At 43.7% G+C, this 19,451-nt stretch overlaps 1 protein-coding gene across 1 annotated transcript in view; it reads left to right on the forward strand.

The window, feature by feature from the left end:
- The window catches only part of COL4A2 (collagen type IV alpha 2 chain), a 143,305-nt gene extending 130,140 nt beyond the window's left edge, over nt 1-13,165 (forward strand). Inside the window, exons 37-47 of the mRNA XM_086482086.1 lie at nt 896-1,003; nt 2,330-2,401; nt 2,799-2,924; nt 4,302-4,418; nt 5,987-6,148; nt 6,284-6,382; nt 7,066-7,212; nt 7,828-7,944; nt 8,776-8,967; nt 9,312-9,598; nt 12,911-13,165. Of these exons, the coding sequence (XP_086338212.1) occupies nt 896-1,003; nt 2,330-2,401; nt 2,799-2,924; nt 4,302-4,418; nt 5,987-6,148; nt 6,284-6,382; nt 7,066-7,212; nt 7,828-7,944; nt 8,776-8,967; nt 9,312-9,598; nt 12,911-13,165 (1,682 nt within the window). The remainder of the gene's footprint in view (nt 1-895; nt 1,004-2,329; nt 2,402-2,798; nt 2,925-4,301; nt 4,419-5,986; nt 6,149-6,283; nt 6,383-7,065; nt 7,213-7,827; nt 7,945-8,775; nt 8,968-9,311; nt 9,599-12,910) is intronic.
- The last annotated feature ends 6,286 nt before the right edge of the window (nt 13,166-19,451 follow it).

Genomic DNA, 19,451 nt, shown 5'->3' on the forward strand with positions numbered 1-19,451 from the left:
GAAAGGAGGTTATTAAGGTTTTTTTTAATATGTTGATCATTCTGTACGTTGGTGAAGAGCAGTGAAAAGGATGCGGAACTCATGGTAGAACTTATTAAGAGGAAATTTCAAAAACCTAACTCTGCTTCATACCAGTTTTACCTTTTTATAGCTATCATGTGTCCAGTCAAAGTGTTGTATTGCTGACATACTCAGGTATTCTAGTGCTGTCTCAGTACTGCAAGGAGGTGGGCTTTTCATTTCTGCCATAAATGAAGTCAATATTCCGCAGGACCCAGTTACGCAGGAGCCTTTGAGCCAGGCTTGTTGGCCGACTGTACAAGAGTACTGGGGAAGGGAAATCAGATTTGGCTCTGGCCGGATCATAAACTCAGGGCTTAAGAACATGTCATTGCAGGAGGATCATGAAAATGCTCTTTCAGAACGGTTGCTCCACATTTCTCTCATATAATTATAGGTCTTAGAAACTCCAGCCACGACTGGAGCGGTTTTGGTAGGTACCTCACTGGGAAACAGTCCTTGTCTGATCAGCTTTCTAGTCAGAGAGTCGAAACAGATGCAGCAGAAGGGGAAACAGAGGTGCACAGAAATGAAATTGCTTATGGTAACTGGCAATAGAAGTAAAATTACCATTTTAATTGGAGGAGCCCACTGTATTTCTGAGGTTGTCAGAAACCTGAAGTTTGTAATGAATTGTTCTGTTATACCTTCCCTCTCCTACCTTGGCTCTCTTCAGTTTTCTTCCACTTGGATGAGCAGCGCAGTGTCATACAATGACATTCGGAAGGGAAAGACTTCATTTTGCTACCTGGGAGAATGAAGGTAGCACAAGTCCATGTTTTGGGCCATTGGTTTTAAGGACACTCATGAGCAATGATTCATTCTTGTCACGCAGGTTTGCCAGGACTGGTCGGCGCCCCAGGGCAGCAAGGAAGCCCTGGGACGCCTGGATTCCAAGGTGAAAAGGGAACTCCCGGCTGGCCTGGCTTACCAGGACAAGCAGGTATTCGTAGAGCTTCAACTACTCAGTCGTTTCAGTGTGAGCCCTTGCTATTGTTCCTTTGGGGTGAAGAAGAGGAAAGGGGTCTTTCGGCAGTTCAGAGTGGCAGAGTTCCCTCTAGTAAACTTTTATTCCTCATAAAGTCCAGGTGCATTAACCAAGACCCACGTGGTTGCTTTCTGATTTATGGCTTCTGAAGGACTGGTGTCTACTGAGCTCACTTTAACTGCTGATGACCTCCCTCAGCTAGGAAAGCAGTTTTCAGGAAACATTTTCATGTTTCATGACAGCTGGGAAGAAAAAAAAAAAAAAAAAAAAATTATTTAAAATGCAGCAAGAGTAGTGACATACAGCATTAGAATATTATAAAGTGGCACTAGATAGCAAACAATATATTTGTCCTACATCATCATAAAAAACTGTGAACTGATCCAATGTCTGGTTTTAAGGATAAATGATTTATGGCTCAGAGAGAATTCTGCTGTCAAAATACAGGTGATAGTTTGAATGAAGCTGTTTGCCTGTACAGCTTAAAATGAAGCTGTTTGCCTGTACCGCAAGAACCAAGAATCTTACTGGTTGCCACCTAATTCCTTAATATATTAAGTAAACAGATTTTTTTCTACAGGACAGCCAGAAATTGCCCTACTTTTAGTAATATTCATCTATCTGAATCTGCATCAAATCTAAGCTAATACAGTTGTGAAGGCTGCCTTTATAAACAGTTGAAGAGGGAGACGGACAGTTATTTTTGTGAAGTTTCAGTTGTCCTCCAGAGCTTTGGCCATTGATTAGAGATGCCTGTCTAGCTTTAACATCATGCTTAACACTTTGTCAGGTGCAAATAGATGGGATAAATTTTACCTGTAGCAGCAGCAGCAGCAGCTCTTAGATATTTTGTTAGGGTTTTGTTGGGGTTTTTTTTAAACGACAGAGTTAATTTCTCCTGAAGAGCGCTTCATTATAATCACATTTAGAGCCTACAATTATGCCATAATTGCCTTGGTTTGAGGATTTTGAGAAACTAAATGGTTATTAACAAAGTTGTGGCAGCAAGACTGGAACTAATGGCATGCTACGAGATGGATTAGAGAGATTTTCTAAAAAAAATCTTATCGTGAGTTTATTGGATAATAACAAAATTTGCCAGTCACAAAACCGTGGTGTGGTGTATTTCATAATAAGCTTATTGTAATCAATTAATTTGCATATAATACACAAGATTTTAACACAGAGTAGTATTTATTTAAGCATTTGAATTTTTTACCTAAGAATATATACAGACTCATAGAAATTATTATGCTAATCATGAATGTAATTTTAAAACAGGCTTGCCTGGCTTAAGAGGAATCAGTGGACTACATGGTTTACCAGGCACTAAGGGCTTACCAGGATCACCAGGTAAGTGAGGCTCTTTTATTCTGCCTGCTCGTAGGCACAACATTGTGTTGGCTGCAAGTTTGGTCAGTGAGATTTTTGCAATGTGACTTTCTTAACTGTCATCCAAAGCCCAATGTGGAACTTGCTTCATTATTGTGGGCTCTGGCATATGACTTTTTGTACGCTGTGTGCTAGCACACGGGTGGATTAGAACACAACCTCAAATCATAATTTCTTTCCTCTTACAAAGGCCTCACGGACTTTTTTCCCATTATGAGCCATTTTTTTGATGAGCCATTACAGACTCATGTATTTAGTAAATCCACATGCTCTATACGTGTAGGTTAGCATGCTGATCCATTGTTATATACAGAAACATTTCAGCTTTCATCTTAACTTTTTTTCATCTTAACAACAGGTCCAGATGGCTACGGCTCTGCAGGTTTCCCAGGTGCAGTGGGTGACAAAGGGGAAGCGGGAGAGCCCAGCAGAGTGGAAGGCAGCCGAGGACCTCCGGGTCAGAAAGGAGACAGAGGTGTTCCAGGTTTGTGTGCTGGAGAATGGGATCTACTTACTATTTGTTACAGCTGTGGGTGTTACAAATGTCCCAAAATTCAGTGTAATGTAGACAGTTGTATAGGAGAGCTCCCGATGTGGGGAAGGTCACTGTTTGGAGTTAGTGCTGCAGCTCAGCCAGCCCTTGCTCAGAAACACCGTTGTGTATTGCCCAATGCTGGACCAGCCAGCGCTTCCAGGACAGCCTAGGTCCTTCCCCATGGTAGCAGCATCTTGCGCTGCAAATGCCAGAGGCTACTCTCAGCCATCAGCTCCCAAAGTATTCTTAATGAGGCTCCAGTTACACAAATGTAAGGCTTTTCTTTCTTTCTTTTATTGCAAATCCATCAATGTTTACCTTTCTTCTGGAAGCCTGGCTGTCCATCAATGTGTGATTGTCCCGCTGATCCCTCCTGGGCTCTGTTCCCGTGCACAGGGCTTTACTGGTACGGTCACCTCTTGTGCAATGTGAGCGTACAGCCTTCTGACTCAAACCCATCTTCTTGTAGCAGGCTGCGCTTATCTCAGTATGGTTCACCACCAGTTCTTCTTCCATCAGGGAGCCACCAGACTGATGTTATGGATGAATCAACTAATTACAGGGGATTTTAAAAAGTTTTCCAACATTTTGGCTCTGAAAAGATTAAGAACTGGTATAGACATAAAACCTTACTGACTTTTGGTTCCAACTCCTTGGTTCAATGGCTCATTCCTGTTCTTTTGTGTTATGCTTTGTTGCTACTAACTGCTGTGCCAAGTCAAACGCCATTCTGAGATTTATTATCAAGCCCTCGAAGAAAGAGCTATCTCACTTATCTCATTCATGTTTGTTTGTCAGGATTAAATATTATTTATTTTTTTACATTAATAAATGAAAGGGGTTTTGTGGCTTCCTGACAACTTTAATCTGCTATTGGTGGGTCAGATTTTTGGCCATTTAACACTCTTCACCTATAGAGAACTTCAATTCAAACTTTTGGTTTTAACAGACCCCAAAAGACCCTGTGTCTGTGACCCCTGACTCTGCAGGACACACAAGAACAAAGCTGCTTTCTTGTCTGCTTCAGTATACCTAGGATATTTTGAGTACTTTCTGTCTTGAAATAATATTTTACCCGGCAGACACAAGATTATGAGTATTCCACACAGCTACCCAGAGAGCTATGGCACAGAACTACTATCCGGTTCTTTTAAGAAAAACCTCCACAACATCATCTGAAAAAAAAAAAAAAAAAAAAATCAGTGAGAACTGCGGGCATTTTCCATTTTGAAAATCCCATTCTTTATATTCTTTATACCTAGTCTAAGGTGAGTCCTTATTGTGCATTTTACTTGCAGTACTGAATATTTCTTCTCTTCCTTTCAGGAGTCCAAGGACCCTTTGGCATTCCTGGGCAGGAAGGATTTCCAGGGCCTCCTGGGATTTCAAATATATCAGGATATCCTGGTGATAAAGGCTCCCCAGGTCTAGATGGAGTGCCAGGTAATTCATGCCTTGTTCCCCTCAGACAACAATAGAAGATTAAGTACTGGGTTAGCAACAGTAGTCAGTGTTATTTCTGTCTTGATTCAGTAAAATATCCCTATTAAACACAACACTAAAGTGCCTGAATAATTGTTGGACAGAACTAATGGGTACGTAAGATAATAGGGACAGACCTCTTGAAAGCAAAAGGCTGTTCCTCCCAGTTGTCCTGATGGGTTTGATTTTCATGCAAGTAAGAGATTTAATCAATCCAGAATTCTCTGAACAACTTTCAGAAGCATTATGCTCATTTACTACTTTAAAATCTGAGGTCTGTGGCAGACTTGCAAGTCTACGGAATGCTTTCTTAATCATTTACAAAATTTTCCAATGTGAAATTACCATGCGAACTAAGTTACATTGGGAAGCATTAGCTTTTCTCTCTAAAAGTCCATGCTATGAGCCTGCCTCTCTGACAGATAGGGAAGTGCTACTCTGTGTCTCTCTGTATTTAGAGGCTGATATACCTGTTGCTTATTGGACTGCACGGTCATTTCAGATTGTAGTGCCACTGTGAAAAGCTTGTAGCGAAGTTGTACGTGTCCCACTATCGTCTTTATATGATGCGTGGAAATATTAATGTAAACTCAGCAAAAACTTAGAACAGGGAAACCAGCTGAATACCGACACAATACCTAGATTTCCAAATGAAAAGAGAATGTTAGTTGGCCTAACTCTGCGTACTGATTACCACTCTCCAGGCAGTCATTGGATTAAAAGATAAAAATAGAAGCAGTCAGGAGAGTGGGAACAGGACCATCATCTCCCAGCCAAAATGGTGAGACAGGCATGGCTTGCTCATACTTTGCCACATGAACCTTGCATTCGTATCCCCACGTGATCTGACTTCCAACAGGCAGCATGAGGGATGCCCCACTCAAAACCCTAGTTAGTAAGTCCCTCACTCCTCGGAAACAAGGTCCAAATGTCTTCTTAGGCAGCAAAGGTAACTGAAGAGAAACCTGCCAGGTTTAGCTGCCTCAGGCAATATGTAATTCTGGAAAAAGAAGCTGTTCCCATAATTCCCAAGACAGCATGAAGTAGTTATTTGTATCCAGATGTTCAACCGAAGCACTAAGATACACGGAACAGTAAGTCCTTGGCTTATTTACCACCTGGCACCAACTCAGGTACTCGCTGCTCTCTGATTTCTTTCTAGTTACTTGGAGAATTTAGGATGAAGCAGGGAGGCATCTAGTGAAATGGGGCATTTGCTGGGGAAGGAAGAGCTCATGGAAGGCTGTATCTCAGCAGACACCCCACTTCTGCTGAAATCTTGCTTGAGATGACACTGTGCTTTGCGGGAGCTTCATGCTCTAATTCCTCTGCCAGCGCAGCAGACGGGTGTGCCAGCCTGAGCGCAGGACCAGGAGTGCTGAATAAGTCTTTTGGGGAGCTAAGCATTAGCTCCCCGCTTAAATTAAGGAAATAAAACCTGATGGGATACAATCAGCTAGTACTGTTATTTTCCCCTGTGCCCAGGCCTTAAGTATAAACAGACTACAACCTGTATGTGCTCTAAACAGGCTACCCAGGACTACAGGGGCAGCCTGGAGTACCGGCTCCCCCAGGAAGCAAAGGAGAAAGTGGACAAACAGGTGTGAGTGGACAAATTGGCCCAAAAGGAAGTAGAGGTGATCCTGGATCAGCAGGGGGACCTGGCGTTCCTGGGTACCCTGGACCAAAAGGTAAGGATGGAAACCGCTGATCTTGGCTGGGGGCAGGGGAACCTCATATGCTACAGCAGCTTCAATAACATGACTTTTGCACTCACTTGATCCGTGTTGAAATGCAATAATGCCACCTGTCATTTTGCATTAAAGGTCGTAAGGGTGAACAAGGTGTCATCGGCTTTATGGGCACAGTAGGATTTCCAGGTGACTTGGGACCTATCGGACCCAAGGGAGATAGAGGACTAACTGGTGAGTGATGCGTGACTCCTTTCTAAACTACTCATTTTGCAGCCCCACACAGCTGATCTAACTGGCCCTGCTTTGAGCAGGAGGTTGGGCTGGATGACCTTTACAGCCTGCATGATTCTGTGTGACCCCTGGCAAATTCCAGCGGACAATGCCTGAATTCAACATGGGTAGTCAACTTTTTGCCTTTATAAATTTGTTTGTATGCCAACTCCAAAATCAGAGCCACTTTCGGGGTTAAAAAAAAGAAGAATTTCTGATCTAAACTAATCCTCCAGAGTAGATATACTGGGTACTTAGAAATATCTTTACAGTCCTTCGCTCCATCTATGCCATCATGTATTTGTGTCTCCTGAAGCCCACCAAAAGATGGTGCTGCACCTCAGAGAGCTGTTGGCTGTTTGGGGGGAACTTCCCAGCTTCCTGTGTCATAAATGAGGGAGCAGTAGCGTCATTCATTTCCTTCTGCTTATCAGTGTGCTGTCCAAGAGAAGACAGTCCCCATACTCACATTATATTGCCCCAATATAATAAATATAGCTGCTATACCCAAGGTGAGTTGCAGACCACAGTCCCTCTCTCACATATGCAGCCAAGTAACAGCAATATATCTGTGGATGAAAGCACATTGAGGAAAATACAGGGAAATTTTTTTAATCACAATCTCATCTTGCTTATAATCACAGGATTTCAGGGCCCTCCAGGCTCTCCTGGGCTGCCCCCTCTTCCTCCAAGGCTGGTTGCTGAACAAGGTTCACCAGGTCCCCGTGGAAATATAGGACCTCAAGGAAGCCCAGGAGACATGGGACCTCAGGGTCCACCAGGCGATCCAGGTAGGAGTCGCACACTCAGAGTGAAAGCTCAGTTCCCCTTGACAGAGTGAGGCCACCCAAGCACTGCTTTAGCTCTCTTCTGCTTTAAATTCTGTTAAGTCAGAAAGGAGAGCCAAATTTGGGTCTTTCAAAGCTAGGGCTTGGCTTTCCTCCTCCTCCTAGCATTCAGAACATAAGCAATACAGGAGAAAACTTCAACAACACTCACTTAGCCAAAACAACATCAGATATGGATCTCACTTAAATCAAGATTGAATGCCTTTGGTGGAAAGGTGCGCGTCCTTGCGGGCGTGCTGTCAGCGCAGGGAATGTCGCGTTGGTGATGTCTGGATGGGATGCAGTGCACTTTTTGCTGCTAGCCTCATCAGAGATGCACGGTGGTAGCAAGAGTGAAAGATCAGGGTTGTGGGGCTCACGTAGTCTTGATCCCAGCAGCCTTTTCCAATGAAATCAGTGCTCTTTGCCTGAGCAAGAACCACAGGATCTTGCCTTTAGTGTAAATTGGTAAACCTGGCAGACAGGCCCAAACATGTGCAAGTAGGCCACCTGTTAACGACGTGTGTAGCAGGTCACTATCTCTGCAGTCACTGTGCTTATAACCGCTGTTGGTGCAAGGTTTCAGAGGCTCACCTGGAGACCCAGGACTCCAGGGCAGGGGTGGCATTCCAGCTCCTCCCGGCTCCAGAGGTGAACAAGGAGCAACAGGGTTTCAGGGTCCGGTGGGATTTGAAGGTAAGAGATGTCACATAGCACTTCTTCCCTCTTTCTCATTTCACTGCCATAAATTGTTCTGTAGTTACTACATCACTGGATGGGGAGGAGGGGAGGAGAGAGAAAGTTTCTGTCTTCACAGATTCATCGCAAGGGACAACTAACTTTTAACAGAGTTATCTTAAGGCAATATTTTCAGAATAAGTTTTGATAGATGTAGATGTCAGTCCACTCATGAGTTCGTTTTGATCCAAGTGTGGTTTTATATTGGTTTTCTCTTCAGTATTTCAGCCTAGTGTTTTACTAACAGTACATTCATGGAAATGAATGGTTGGGTGGGTGATACTTGGATAGATTATGTTTAAGCAAATGTATTTGTAAAAGAAATACCTGTATCCTTATCCAATCAAAGAGCAGAATGATTGCTATCTTAATTAGCTATGTACACAGAGAAAAAGGTATTTGTAGAGCATAGTTTTAACCATATGAAGCAAATGCAAGCAATTCAAAAACCATTGGTTAATCTTGGACGAAGAAAACATTTTAGAGGAAAAATATCCTCATCTGTATTGTACGAAGTATGCTCAAATACATCAGAACTTTGTATGGGACTTTCTCTGGCTCCAATAGTGAAATACAGAAACTAGGGAGCCTGATCCAGCACCAATCTACTTCAGAAGCAACTGCTATAATCCTAGAGCTGCAGCCCTTTTAACAATAACTTACCATAAGAAGAGACATCATGTAATTAAGCTTTGTTCGTCAGCAGCTTAGCTGGAATATCAGCTAGCATCAGAGCATTTGTGGGAGCACAAACTAAGTTGTATCATTTCTTTCTCTCCTGCTTCTAAGGTCAGCCGGGCCGCCCCGGCAGCCCCGGGCTGCCAGGCATGCCGGGTCGCAGCGTTAGTATGGGCTACCTGCTGGTGAAGCACAGCCAGTCCGATCAAGAGCCAATGTGCCCAGTTGGCATGAACAAACTCTGGAGTGGATACAGCCTACTGTACTTTGAAGGACAAGAGAAAGCACACAACCAGGATCTAGGTACGTGCAGGTATTGCTGCAGCAGCCTTGATTCCATCTCTCTGGCTGAAAAGAGCAAAACCAAAAAATAAATAGAACTTAAGAGAAAGCTGGGACTTTAGCAAACAGGCTTAGGAAATACCAAAATGAGAAAATAAAAACTAGACGAGTGCATAGAGTGCCCCTGAAAGAGCTCCTGTGAGTCATAAGCATTGTTCAAGGGGACCTGTAAAGCAAGTAAACCATTCTGGGCCGCAGGGTTTTACTGACACATGCTTGGGAAGGAGCAGGAAACTGAAAATGTGCATTGCCTTCTGTGAGAATGATTGCCATCATTTCTTTTTTTTTTCCCTTCTTCTTCACAGGGCTGGCTGGCTCCTGTTTGGCTCGTTTTAGTACTATGCCATTCCTCTACTGTAACCCTGGGGATATTTGTTATTATGCAAGTCGAAATGATAAATCGTACTGGCTCTCAACTACAGCACCTCTTCCAATGATGCCTGTGGCAGAAGAAGACATTAGGCCATATATCAGTCGCTGCTCAGTTTGCGAGGCCCCAGCTGTGGCAATTGCGGTCCATAGCCAAGAAGCTTCTATTCCTCACTGCCCTGAAGGCTGGCGCAGTTTGTGGATCGGATATTCCTTCCTTATGGTATTTGTTCTCCAGTGTCACATTTTGTCTGGCACTGGGTTTTGAGTTTGAGTCGTAGATACTAGGAAGGCTGCTCTGTTTTAACGCCATCAACACCAAAACCATGCATCATACTGGGGAACCAGGGAACTACAAAACTAGTTTCTAGGACGCAAAAGAGGAGAAACAACATTTCTGTGAATTGCAGGGAAAATTGCCTCTTGTCAGACTAGCATCTGGAGTCCTTACTTTATGTACAAAACAGTGCTTCGGAGCAGAACACAAGGACAGCTGTGGATTAACAAATAAAATTGCACTAAGGTGCAACAGTAGCCTGCAAAGCATTTTCCCAGCTAAAGGTTGGGAGTTACTTGTGTAAATCACTATTAAGAAGCTGATCTGGAGGAAAAACCAACCAAACAAACTTTTCCCCTTCTTTTGGAAACTTAAAGTCATTGATGTGTGGTTGAAGATTTAGAAGCCAAAGTCCTTCACCTCATCTGGAAAGAGAGCCAGCCTGCCGTTGTTTTTAAAATTAAACTTCAGTTGTATCTCTGATGGCAACAAGAGCTGAGCTATATATCCCATGGCTTATAAGTTCTCTTAGATCTTGCAGTCTTATAACTAGGAAACGGGATGTTACAGAAAAGCTTAGCGTTAGGTGTGCAGTGGAAGACTTACTGAAGGTCTTCAGCCTGGCCTGCTTTTCTTGCAGGACTGGGGCCTATAAAAAAAGATGAGGGCAATCTCTTTAGCAGAGCCTGTTGTGATAGGACAAGGAGTAATGGCTGTAAACTAAAGGAGGGCAGATTTACACCAGATAGGAGGAAGAAATTTTTTTATTACCAAGGTGGTGAGACACTGACACAGGCTGCCCAGAGAGGTGGTAGAAGACCCATCCCTAGAAACATTCCAGGTCAGGTTGGACGGGGCTGTGAGCAACCTGATCTAGCTAGAGGTGTCCCTGCTCGCTGCAGGGGGGTGGGACTAGATGACCCTTAAGGGTCCCTTCCAGCCCAAACTACTCTGATTCTATCATTCTGTGATTCTGTGACTGTAGAGAGGGATCACATATGCACTGGAGGGCTTAGCATGGTAAAGAGCGGCTCAAATGTGTTAGTGAATGATGTGACAGATGCTTGTTTTTCTGACTTGCTTGATATACAGAGAGTCAAATCCTGCAACAGTATGCCTATGTTGTTAACTCATTAAAGACTGGACTGAATGCTGAAATAAACAGGGCTGGGGAAAAAAATTAGATTTCTCTAGCAGAAAACACCACAGAAGAACAATAGCCAATCTTACCCGCAAGCTATTTCTCAAAAGCCAAAACCTTACATTTTTCAGTAAATAAGGTAAAGGGAAATCTGGTATTTTTTCATATAATTACAGGGAAGAAAAAATATTTTTGAGAGGGCAGGTCAAATGTTTGACCAGCCCTGTGTTTGACCTTTCTTTTGTTTCTATAAAAAGCCCCTGATACCAATCTCATAGTTACTTCACAAGAATTCCAAGGATTAATTAAATGTTTGCAAAGTCCTGTGTAAACACTGAGCATTGTTAGGAGCAAAGTTATCACCTTAGTAAGAACCTTTTGCTGGGACAAAGTCTGCTAGCACCAAGGAACACACAATGTTCACATTTTTCCCAGCTAGCGTTCAGAGCAAATGGAGTGTTTGGTGTACACATTTTTTGCTTCTCAAGCAACTGTGGAAGCACAGCACACTCGTGGGTATCTCAGAGTACATACTGTTTTACTTCCTTGGCTTAAATTTGTCACCTCCTTCCCCTGAGTACGGTACAAACATCAAAGGTCGTCATGGATTCCAGCCCAAACAGCTGTAGAAGTCAGAAGATTTCGTGTAGCCAGGACACTCCGCTATCATGCATCCTATAAAGGTAGAGGGGCGCAAGCGCAGCAGAAGGATAGAAGGCCACGGCCAGTACAAGAAGCGATATTACAGATGCAGAGTTGAAGCTTATACACTGAGCGTAGGAGCTGCAGTGCTCCTCCTGAGGTTGTCGAGCGGATCTGCTCCCAAGCCAGGGCTCAAGTAGCATGTACAGTTTTTACTAACTGTTTCCCAGCTCCAACTGCAAAGGCCTCAGAGCTATTGATAGTGTATGCTGCTTCTTATCAACTTTGTTCTTGTAGAGGGATACTAGAATGGTTTTGCTCCTGAACTTCATAGCTTAGTGAATCTTGCAAATTTGTAAGAGCTGCAGCTGTGGGGTTTGTGGGGTTTGTTTTTTCTTTTGGGGAGAGTGTGTTGTTTTGTTGGTGTTTGGTTTTTTTTAAAAAAAAAAAAAAAAAAGCTATCTAAACCTCAGCAACATGTAACAGCAGCCAGAGATCAGAGTCCTTTACTCTGTTAAAAGGAGGCCACTTCTGTTACTCATTTATACAAACACCGTGGGCTTCTCGCAGCATAAACCCAGCCAGTTACAGCTTGCACTTTTGTAGTATGGTGTTTATTAAAGCATAGGCAGGCAGACATATTGGATGCACCCAGATTTCTTCCTACACTTACAAAACTATTTAGCAACTTTATTTTCCAGCTGCCTTCTTTTATAGTGCAAAATCCTTCCATATTTAACAGAAAATTAAACAGCTTCACTTAAAAACACGGTTGTACAGTTCTTAAGGGGACAGAAGAAATGCCTGGTTTGTTAGTGATGCCTTTGACAGAAGAAAAGTAACATTCAGTATGCGTCAAAAGTAACAGTTGAGCAGTGTAAAGATGCATGATTTTGGTGTAATTTGGTGTCAAAGAATATGCCATAGAGGGAACTAGTTAGTTCTATGGAAGCTAATTTTCTTTCCAAGGTGCTCCTCCTGTGCCATGTAGAGCAAGACAGACTTTATAAGTAGGGAAAGTCAAGTTAAATATGTGGTGGAAAGTTCTTCTCAGTGAGGGTAATCAGAGGAACAGAGGTTGTGGAAACTCCATCCTAAGAGGTACTAACAACTCGACAGTGCCCTGGAGCAACTGAGGGCCACTTTGAGCAGGGGACTGGCTGAAGTGTCCTTCAGTGGGCCCTTCCCACCCAAATCATTCTCCAATTCTAAGACTTACAACAGTGAAAATCTTAACTACAGAAAATAAGTTTGTCAGAAGAGTTTAAAGTGGCATCAGCGTATGAGCTAGCTCCTTTGTATGGCTAAAGCACAGCCAAGCCCTTAAGCCTTACAGAGTTGCAGGATTAGCTGACTCTGCTCTGGAGATACGAATTAGGAACAATTGTAGTGGTTTTTCCCTTTTCCCAGCTTTAAGTTTTTAACAGCATGACCTGTGGTCGTACTCTGAACGCTGCCCTTCTTGTCTCGTTTAGCACACTGCTGCTGGTGATGAAGGTGGAGGACAGTCACTGGTTTCTCCTGGGAGCTGCCTCGAAGATTTCAGAGCGACTCCTTTCATCGAATGCAATGGCGCGCGTGGAACCTGTCACTACTTTGCAAATAAATACAGCTTCTGGCTCACTACGGTCGACCAGCCCTTCCAAAGCAAGCCCTCGGCAGATACACTCAAAGCAGGACTCATCCGAAGCCATATCAGCAGATGTCAAGTCTGTATGAAAAATTTATAGAAGTCTTTCACAGTATAAGGAACCTGCTTATCGTGTAGTTCTTATACAGTGAAACCTTCCGTGATGGTCAGACATCTGAATAAATCATGTTGGTGCTTTTTTTAACTTATTACCTCAAAAGCTGAATGGAAAATTAATTTTTAAAAGTGTCTGTAAAAGCGAATTAACTGTAACACAAATTAAGTCTAACACACAGAGTAGTGCTGTGTTCTCATACTACACAGTATATATACATTTTTTGCTAGTCTAACATTGCGTCATTTGCCAAATGAGACAAATACTCGCAGCTTTGAAACACCAAAAAAACTTCAATAATAAATGGTTACCTTGGTCAGATACCCACTACATCTATTTTAAGAGAATATATGTATCTTTTCTATTTACTGTATTTGTCACAAAAGTAAACACTTAACAGCTGCAGTTCTGTAAATTAACGCAGAATGATCAAAGTGCTAAACCCTTGCAAAATACTGAAAATACACTCTGGAAAGTGCTTATGCCCAGCATTGAAACCTAACTTTGATTTAGTACTTTATGCTTGGGCATTTCAAACACACCTGAAACAATCATCTTTTTATTGTATTTGGTTTTTTCAAGCCTCACCCTGCTTTAGCACTTAACCACTCTCTATAGCAGAGAAACCCACAGGCCTCCCAAAAATAGTAACCACAAAACGCAACCCTGCCTATTTTGATTAGGGGACTATATGATGAAGACCAGCATTTTATTTTACAAGCTTGACGATTTTTTTTCCTAGACATACCCCAGGCCAAAGGATCATTACAATGGTCACTTGCTCCACTGTGTTGTGGACCTTCATCTGTGTCACACTGCCCAATAAGCAGCGGCACCGAGTGGGTTTTGCATTGCAGCTTCCCCCCATGAAACCAAGCCACTCATCATAAACAGATTTTAGCCACGTACTGTTGGAGCAGCTATTGCACATAGGGTAGGTTTTGCAGGAGAGCGTATTGCCCCATGCCGAGTGACCTTCAAACGCAGAACTTCCAGATCTGCCAGTTGAAGGCATGCTGTCCTGGCGGCTGGGGACACGTGGCAGTGGGATGGCCACCGTCCCAACTTGCACGCAGCCGGTCCTTGCAAAAGCAAAGGGGAAGGAAGCAAGGCATTTCTTTGGCACCATCTTTTCCAGAGAGAACCAGGTTCGACAGCCAGCCATGCCAGGCTTGATAAATGGCCAGAATGGCTAGCTCTTTCCTTCTGGAGAAAGAAGCAATTTAGCCCAAAGTTGTCTGTCACCACTGCGAGAGGAGGGCAAAAAAGGGTCAGCGGCAAATTTCCTATTCGCATAGTCTGATTATATACCTGACTGCTTATAACTGAACTCGAAGAGACTTTTATAGCAATGACAGTTGATTTTTCAACAGTTCACCTCACTCCTGCTTCAGGTGCTCCCTGGCTTTTGTAATTACATTCCATCCTCACTGTATCATAAATAAAACCTGTTTTTTTCTACACCTCTGTTGACGATTTCCATTTTGTAAACGGTGTTTTTCTATACGATGCCTGTGGACTGCTCTCTTGAATTACTTTATTTGCACCTAAGGAATTAGAAAAGCACTACCAGAAAGCTCCTTCCACTGAAATTCAAACTCTTCAACCAGGAACACACTTGTTTATTTCATGGCATGCACTTAAAAAGATCCAAGAGGGAAGCTGTGTTTCTAAAATTGCTTGCTTAAGCTGAACTACTGAAATAGTATTTCATCTGTTGTTAGGAAGAACAATTTAAGCCAATAAATTGCGATGTTGGAGGTTAAAGCAATGTATTGTTCATGCTCTACAATATTCAGGAAACCAACGTTAACTAAACTTCACAAGTGTTACCTCCACAAAAAATATAAAATATAAACTAAGTTAAAGTTCTTACCCAGCACACTGCCTAATCTAGATTAGTTGCACATAGATATATCCCTAAACAGAGAACTTACCTGAGCTTGAAATGAGCTCTCTAGCCATGCTGTAGCTCTGAAAAGCAGCCACCAGACAAACTAATCACAATTGTATTTGTTTCAGCTAAATGAAATACTTAGAAATACCGCAGTCAACATGAGCCAAATCTATTGCCACGTTTGCAGTTCTTTTAAATTACACATGGCAGTAACAAACACCCAAGGATCGGGAAATTACCTCTTCCCAGTGTTGCTAGACATCAGTGGTTGTGGGATGATCACACAGTTATTGCTTATGATTTTTGCAGCATGCAACTCCGGCCGAGTGCAGCACATTCAGGGTTTTAAGAGAATTCAAGTAGAGGTCATACAAATCTGCAAAAACTGATTATGTCAACAACAGCAGCAAACTATTTGGATTTTCATGGCTAATACATTGCCTAATCTTCCTACGCAGCTAATTTATTTTGCATGTAAAACTTTAGCAGATAGGTCTTCCTCCAACAGTTGCTTTGCCTCTTAATTTTCTCTGACTCACATAAGCTGTTCTTAACAAGTTTGTTCAGTGGAGTATCGGCACAGCGTTGAGCTGAATGCACAGGCACATTGCAGGAAAAAACCAAACAAACCACAAAACCCCACAAGGTGCCAAGCAGACTTGAACTTCTGTTCTTTCTTTCTGTATGTCATGTGCCTCAGGTCTGTGTACTCACACCGGTGTTTCTCCAAAGCCTGCGTAATCACTGTTTGAGAAGGGGAGGGAGCTCATGCACACGAGCACGTGGAATACTTGCAGCAGCCAGAGGATTTCACCTGGTGAGCTAACCTGGAGCACAGCACGGAGGGGATCTGACCTACTCAAACTGCCACTTAGCTGCAAGTTTACCTCCTCCCCTGTGAGGACAGGCTGAGAGAGTTGGGGTTGTTCAGCCTGGAGAAGAGAAAGCTCCGGGGAGACCTTCTAGCAGCCTCCCAGTGCTTAAAGGGGGCCTGCAGGAAAGGTGGGGAGGGACCTTTTATGAATATCTGTAGTAACAGGACAAGGGGCAGCAGTTTTAAACTGAAAGATTGGACAGAAGGAGGGCATTTGCTACAATGAGGGTGGTGAGACACTGGAATAGGTTGCCCAGAGGAGTTGTGGATGGCCTATCCCTGGAAGTGTTCAAGGCCAGGTTGGATGGGGCTTTGAGGAGCCTGATCAAGTGAAAAACGCCCCTGCCCTTGACAGGGGGGTTGGACTAAATGATGTCTAAATGTTCCTTCCAACCCAAACCATTCCATGATTCTGCAATGCCAGAACCCACTTCCAAGAAGTTAAAACATTTTTATAAAGGAAAAAACTCAGCTACAGCAAAACAAAATGATCTTTTACTGAACAATAGTGCTCCAGCCTAGCATGTAAAAATAAAAAGTGTTTTGCCTGGGTTTGACCAAGTCAAATCTGTTTCTTCAAAGCGTGCTGTTTGCTTCCTACACTTTCCTGTTTGAAAACACTCTGAAGTATAACACACTGCTGAGCCTGGAGAAGGTAAACGAGATTATATTCCCCTTCTGTAGGTTATAGTGCACCAGTATATCAGCACAGATACGGTGAAGTCAACAGTGACATCACTTGACACCAATTGTTTCCTCAGAGTGTATCAACCAGATCGGCTGAGTCTGTTCCCACCTTACCTGACTGGGCTCATCCATGGCTGACAGAAGTAGAAAATTAGCAAACGACAAGCAGTGAACATGACTCTGCAAGAGGAGGTATCAGACTGCTGCCCAAAGAGAGGCTGGGGGGGGGGGGGTGTCACTGCTGATGTGCTGATGGCATCCCAGTGCAGTCAGCAGCAGCCCCATACCCGCAAAGGGACCAGTGGCATCCCCGGGAATGGCCACCCACACCCACCGAGGGTGAGCGGGAGCCCAGCCTCACAGCCGTGAGGGACTAGGCACACGTTGGTGCAAGACATACTGGATGAGGGGAACAAGTAACACCACCGTGCCCCATGACCCACGAGAGAAAAGCAAAAACAGGGAGTGGTGCTTCCCACCACAACATGGGCAAGGGCCTAACTAAGCCAAAGCAGGTGGCTCAGCAGCTCTGCCTGGCCCATGGGCACCGAGGGGACTCAGGCTCCTTTCACAGCCCCCATGAGACTCGAAGCCTTATTGGGGTTGTTGGAGGCTAATGGCAACCTCCGCCTTGCACGATCAGGACCTGCGAGGGGCAGGAAGCATAATGGGGCCTTCCCAACCAGCACAGCACAGATCCAACACCCACTTGCCCTGCCATCCCTCCATCGGGTCACAGCCTGGCCCAGCCACCACCTCAGGCACAGGCAGGCCAAGAATAACATCTTTTTTATTTGTCTCTAAATTTGAGAGACAGGGATTTGACAGATGGACCACTTGGTGGATAAGCAATTGGCTGGATGGCCGCACTCAAAGAGTTGCGGTCAACGCATCATGTCCAAGTGGAGACCAGCGATGGGTGACGTTCCTCAGGGGTCAGCAATGTGCGCTCGCAGCCTAGAAGGCCAACCGCCTCCTGGGCTGCATCACGAGAAGCGTGGCCAGCAGGTCAAGGGAGGTGATTCTCCCGCTCTACTCCGCTCTGGTGAGACCCCACCTGGAGTGCTGTGTTCAGCTCTAGGGGCCCCAGCATAAGAAAAACACAAACGTGTTGGCGTGAGTCCAGAGGAGGCCACAAAGATTATGAGGGGGCTGGAGCACCTCCCCTGGGAGGACAGGCTGAGAGAGTTGGGGTTGTTCAGCCTGGAGAAGAGAAGGCTCCAGGGAGACCTTACAGCGGCCTTCCAGTGCTTAAAGGGGGCCTGCAGGAAAGGTGGGGAGGGACTTTTTACAAAGACATGTAGTGATAGGACAAAGGGTCATGGTTTTAAACTAAAACCGGGTCGATTCAGACTAGATACGAGGAAGAAATTTTTTACAATGAGGGTGGTAAAACACTTGAGACAGGCTGTCCAGAGAGATGGTAGAAGCCCCATCCCTGGAAACATTCAAGGCCAGGTTGGACGGGGCTCTGAGCAACCTGATCTGGCTAAAGATGTACTTGCTCACTGAAGGGGTTTGGATAGATGACCCTTAAAGGTCCCTTCCAGCCCAAACTATTCTATGATTCTATGATTAAATGTACAGAGGTTTTTCTCTTGAGCTGTTCTTCCCCACTACACTTGTACTGTGCATAAACTTGAAAGCAGAAAATAAAGCTACTACTCTGCATCAAGTTGCTCAAGAGGACATAGATCTAGGGAAAAAAAAAAAAAAAAGAGTTTTAAATACACTTAGTAATAATTTAATTCATTATTAGGAACTGTCTCCCTATGATTTGGGTGGGACAGAGAAAGGCAACAACAAAGCACAAGAACAACAATCGCTTTAGTTTTAGAAAATTATGCCAGAAGCATCCATTGGAAGATGAAAGAGTCCCCACACAACAACTTGCTGAACTAGAAACAGGTGAGTTGCATCTTTGGGGGGTTTGGGGTTTTTTTCCCCTTTGGGGAGGGGGGAGTGGTATGGGGGCAGGGGGGCGTTGGTTGGTTTTGTTGGGTTATTTTTAGACTAGCAGCTCTTCACTCTGGTTACAGTGTCTCAGTGTGAGCTCCTGGGTCACTACATGAGTTCTTTGTTGCTGAGAGGGTTGGGAAACTCTAGAAGCAGTATTGAGTATTAGCCCCTTCTTTTTAATGCAGTCAGGAGTAAAACCTCATACCTCATTAGTGCTCCTTCATGCACCTTTCTACTCCACAAAAGGCAGTTTTCTCTTCCCTTCCTCCTGCATTAGCCAGTTTCACACCAGAAAACACCAGTCCTCCCTTCCCTTCCAGTAAATGGTAATGTCATGCATAGCTGCTAAAAATCAAAGCTGCAGCTTTGCCTGGGCACAACTGGGTATTCAACACCATGGTATCATGTAGGCACCATAAAGAGGTCTCTACAAAACACAGACAAAATAAAAAACTGCTTCCTTCCCCAAAACAAACTTTGCTATCCACATTAGAAAGAATTTCGAGAGAAAAATGAAAGAAAAACAAACTTCTTGCAATTAGAGCAGCAAGAGCTGTGATGCTGCCTGTTAATACACGAAAGCCCACTATGGAAGGAGAATTCACATTAATAAAGTCTCCAAATGAATAGTATGTATCCACAGTGATTTTAATAGTTCAGCTTCTGAATCTTACACTGTTGTATCTGACATAAAAAGACTGTAATTGATTTATTAGCTAGAAATATAAATTATACTTGGATTTTCTTTTTTTTTTCCTTAAGAATAAAAAAGTACTGCGTGTTCAATCTTCCAAAGTTAGAATCACAAGGGGAAAGACGATAATAGCGTGAAAGCTGTCGAGAGTACACAAACA

This window comes from Leptosomus discolor, chromosome 1, assembly GCF_034619465.1.
Source record: "Leptosomus discolor isolate bLepDis1 chromosome 1, bLepDis1.hap2, whole genome shotgun sequence".
Classification (NCBI taxonomy): Eukaryota; Metazoa; Chordata; class Aves; order Leptosomiformes; family Leptosomidae; genus Leptosomus; species Leptosomus discolor.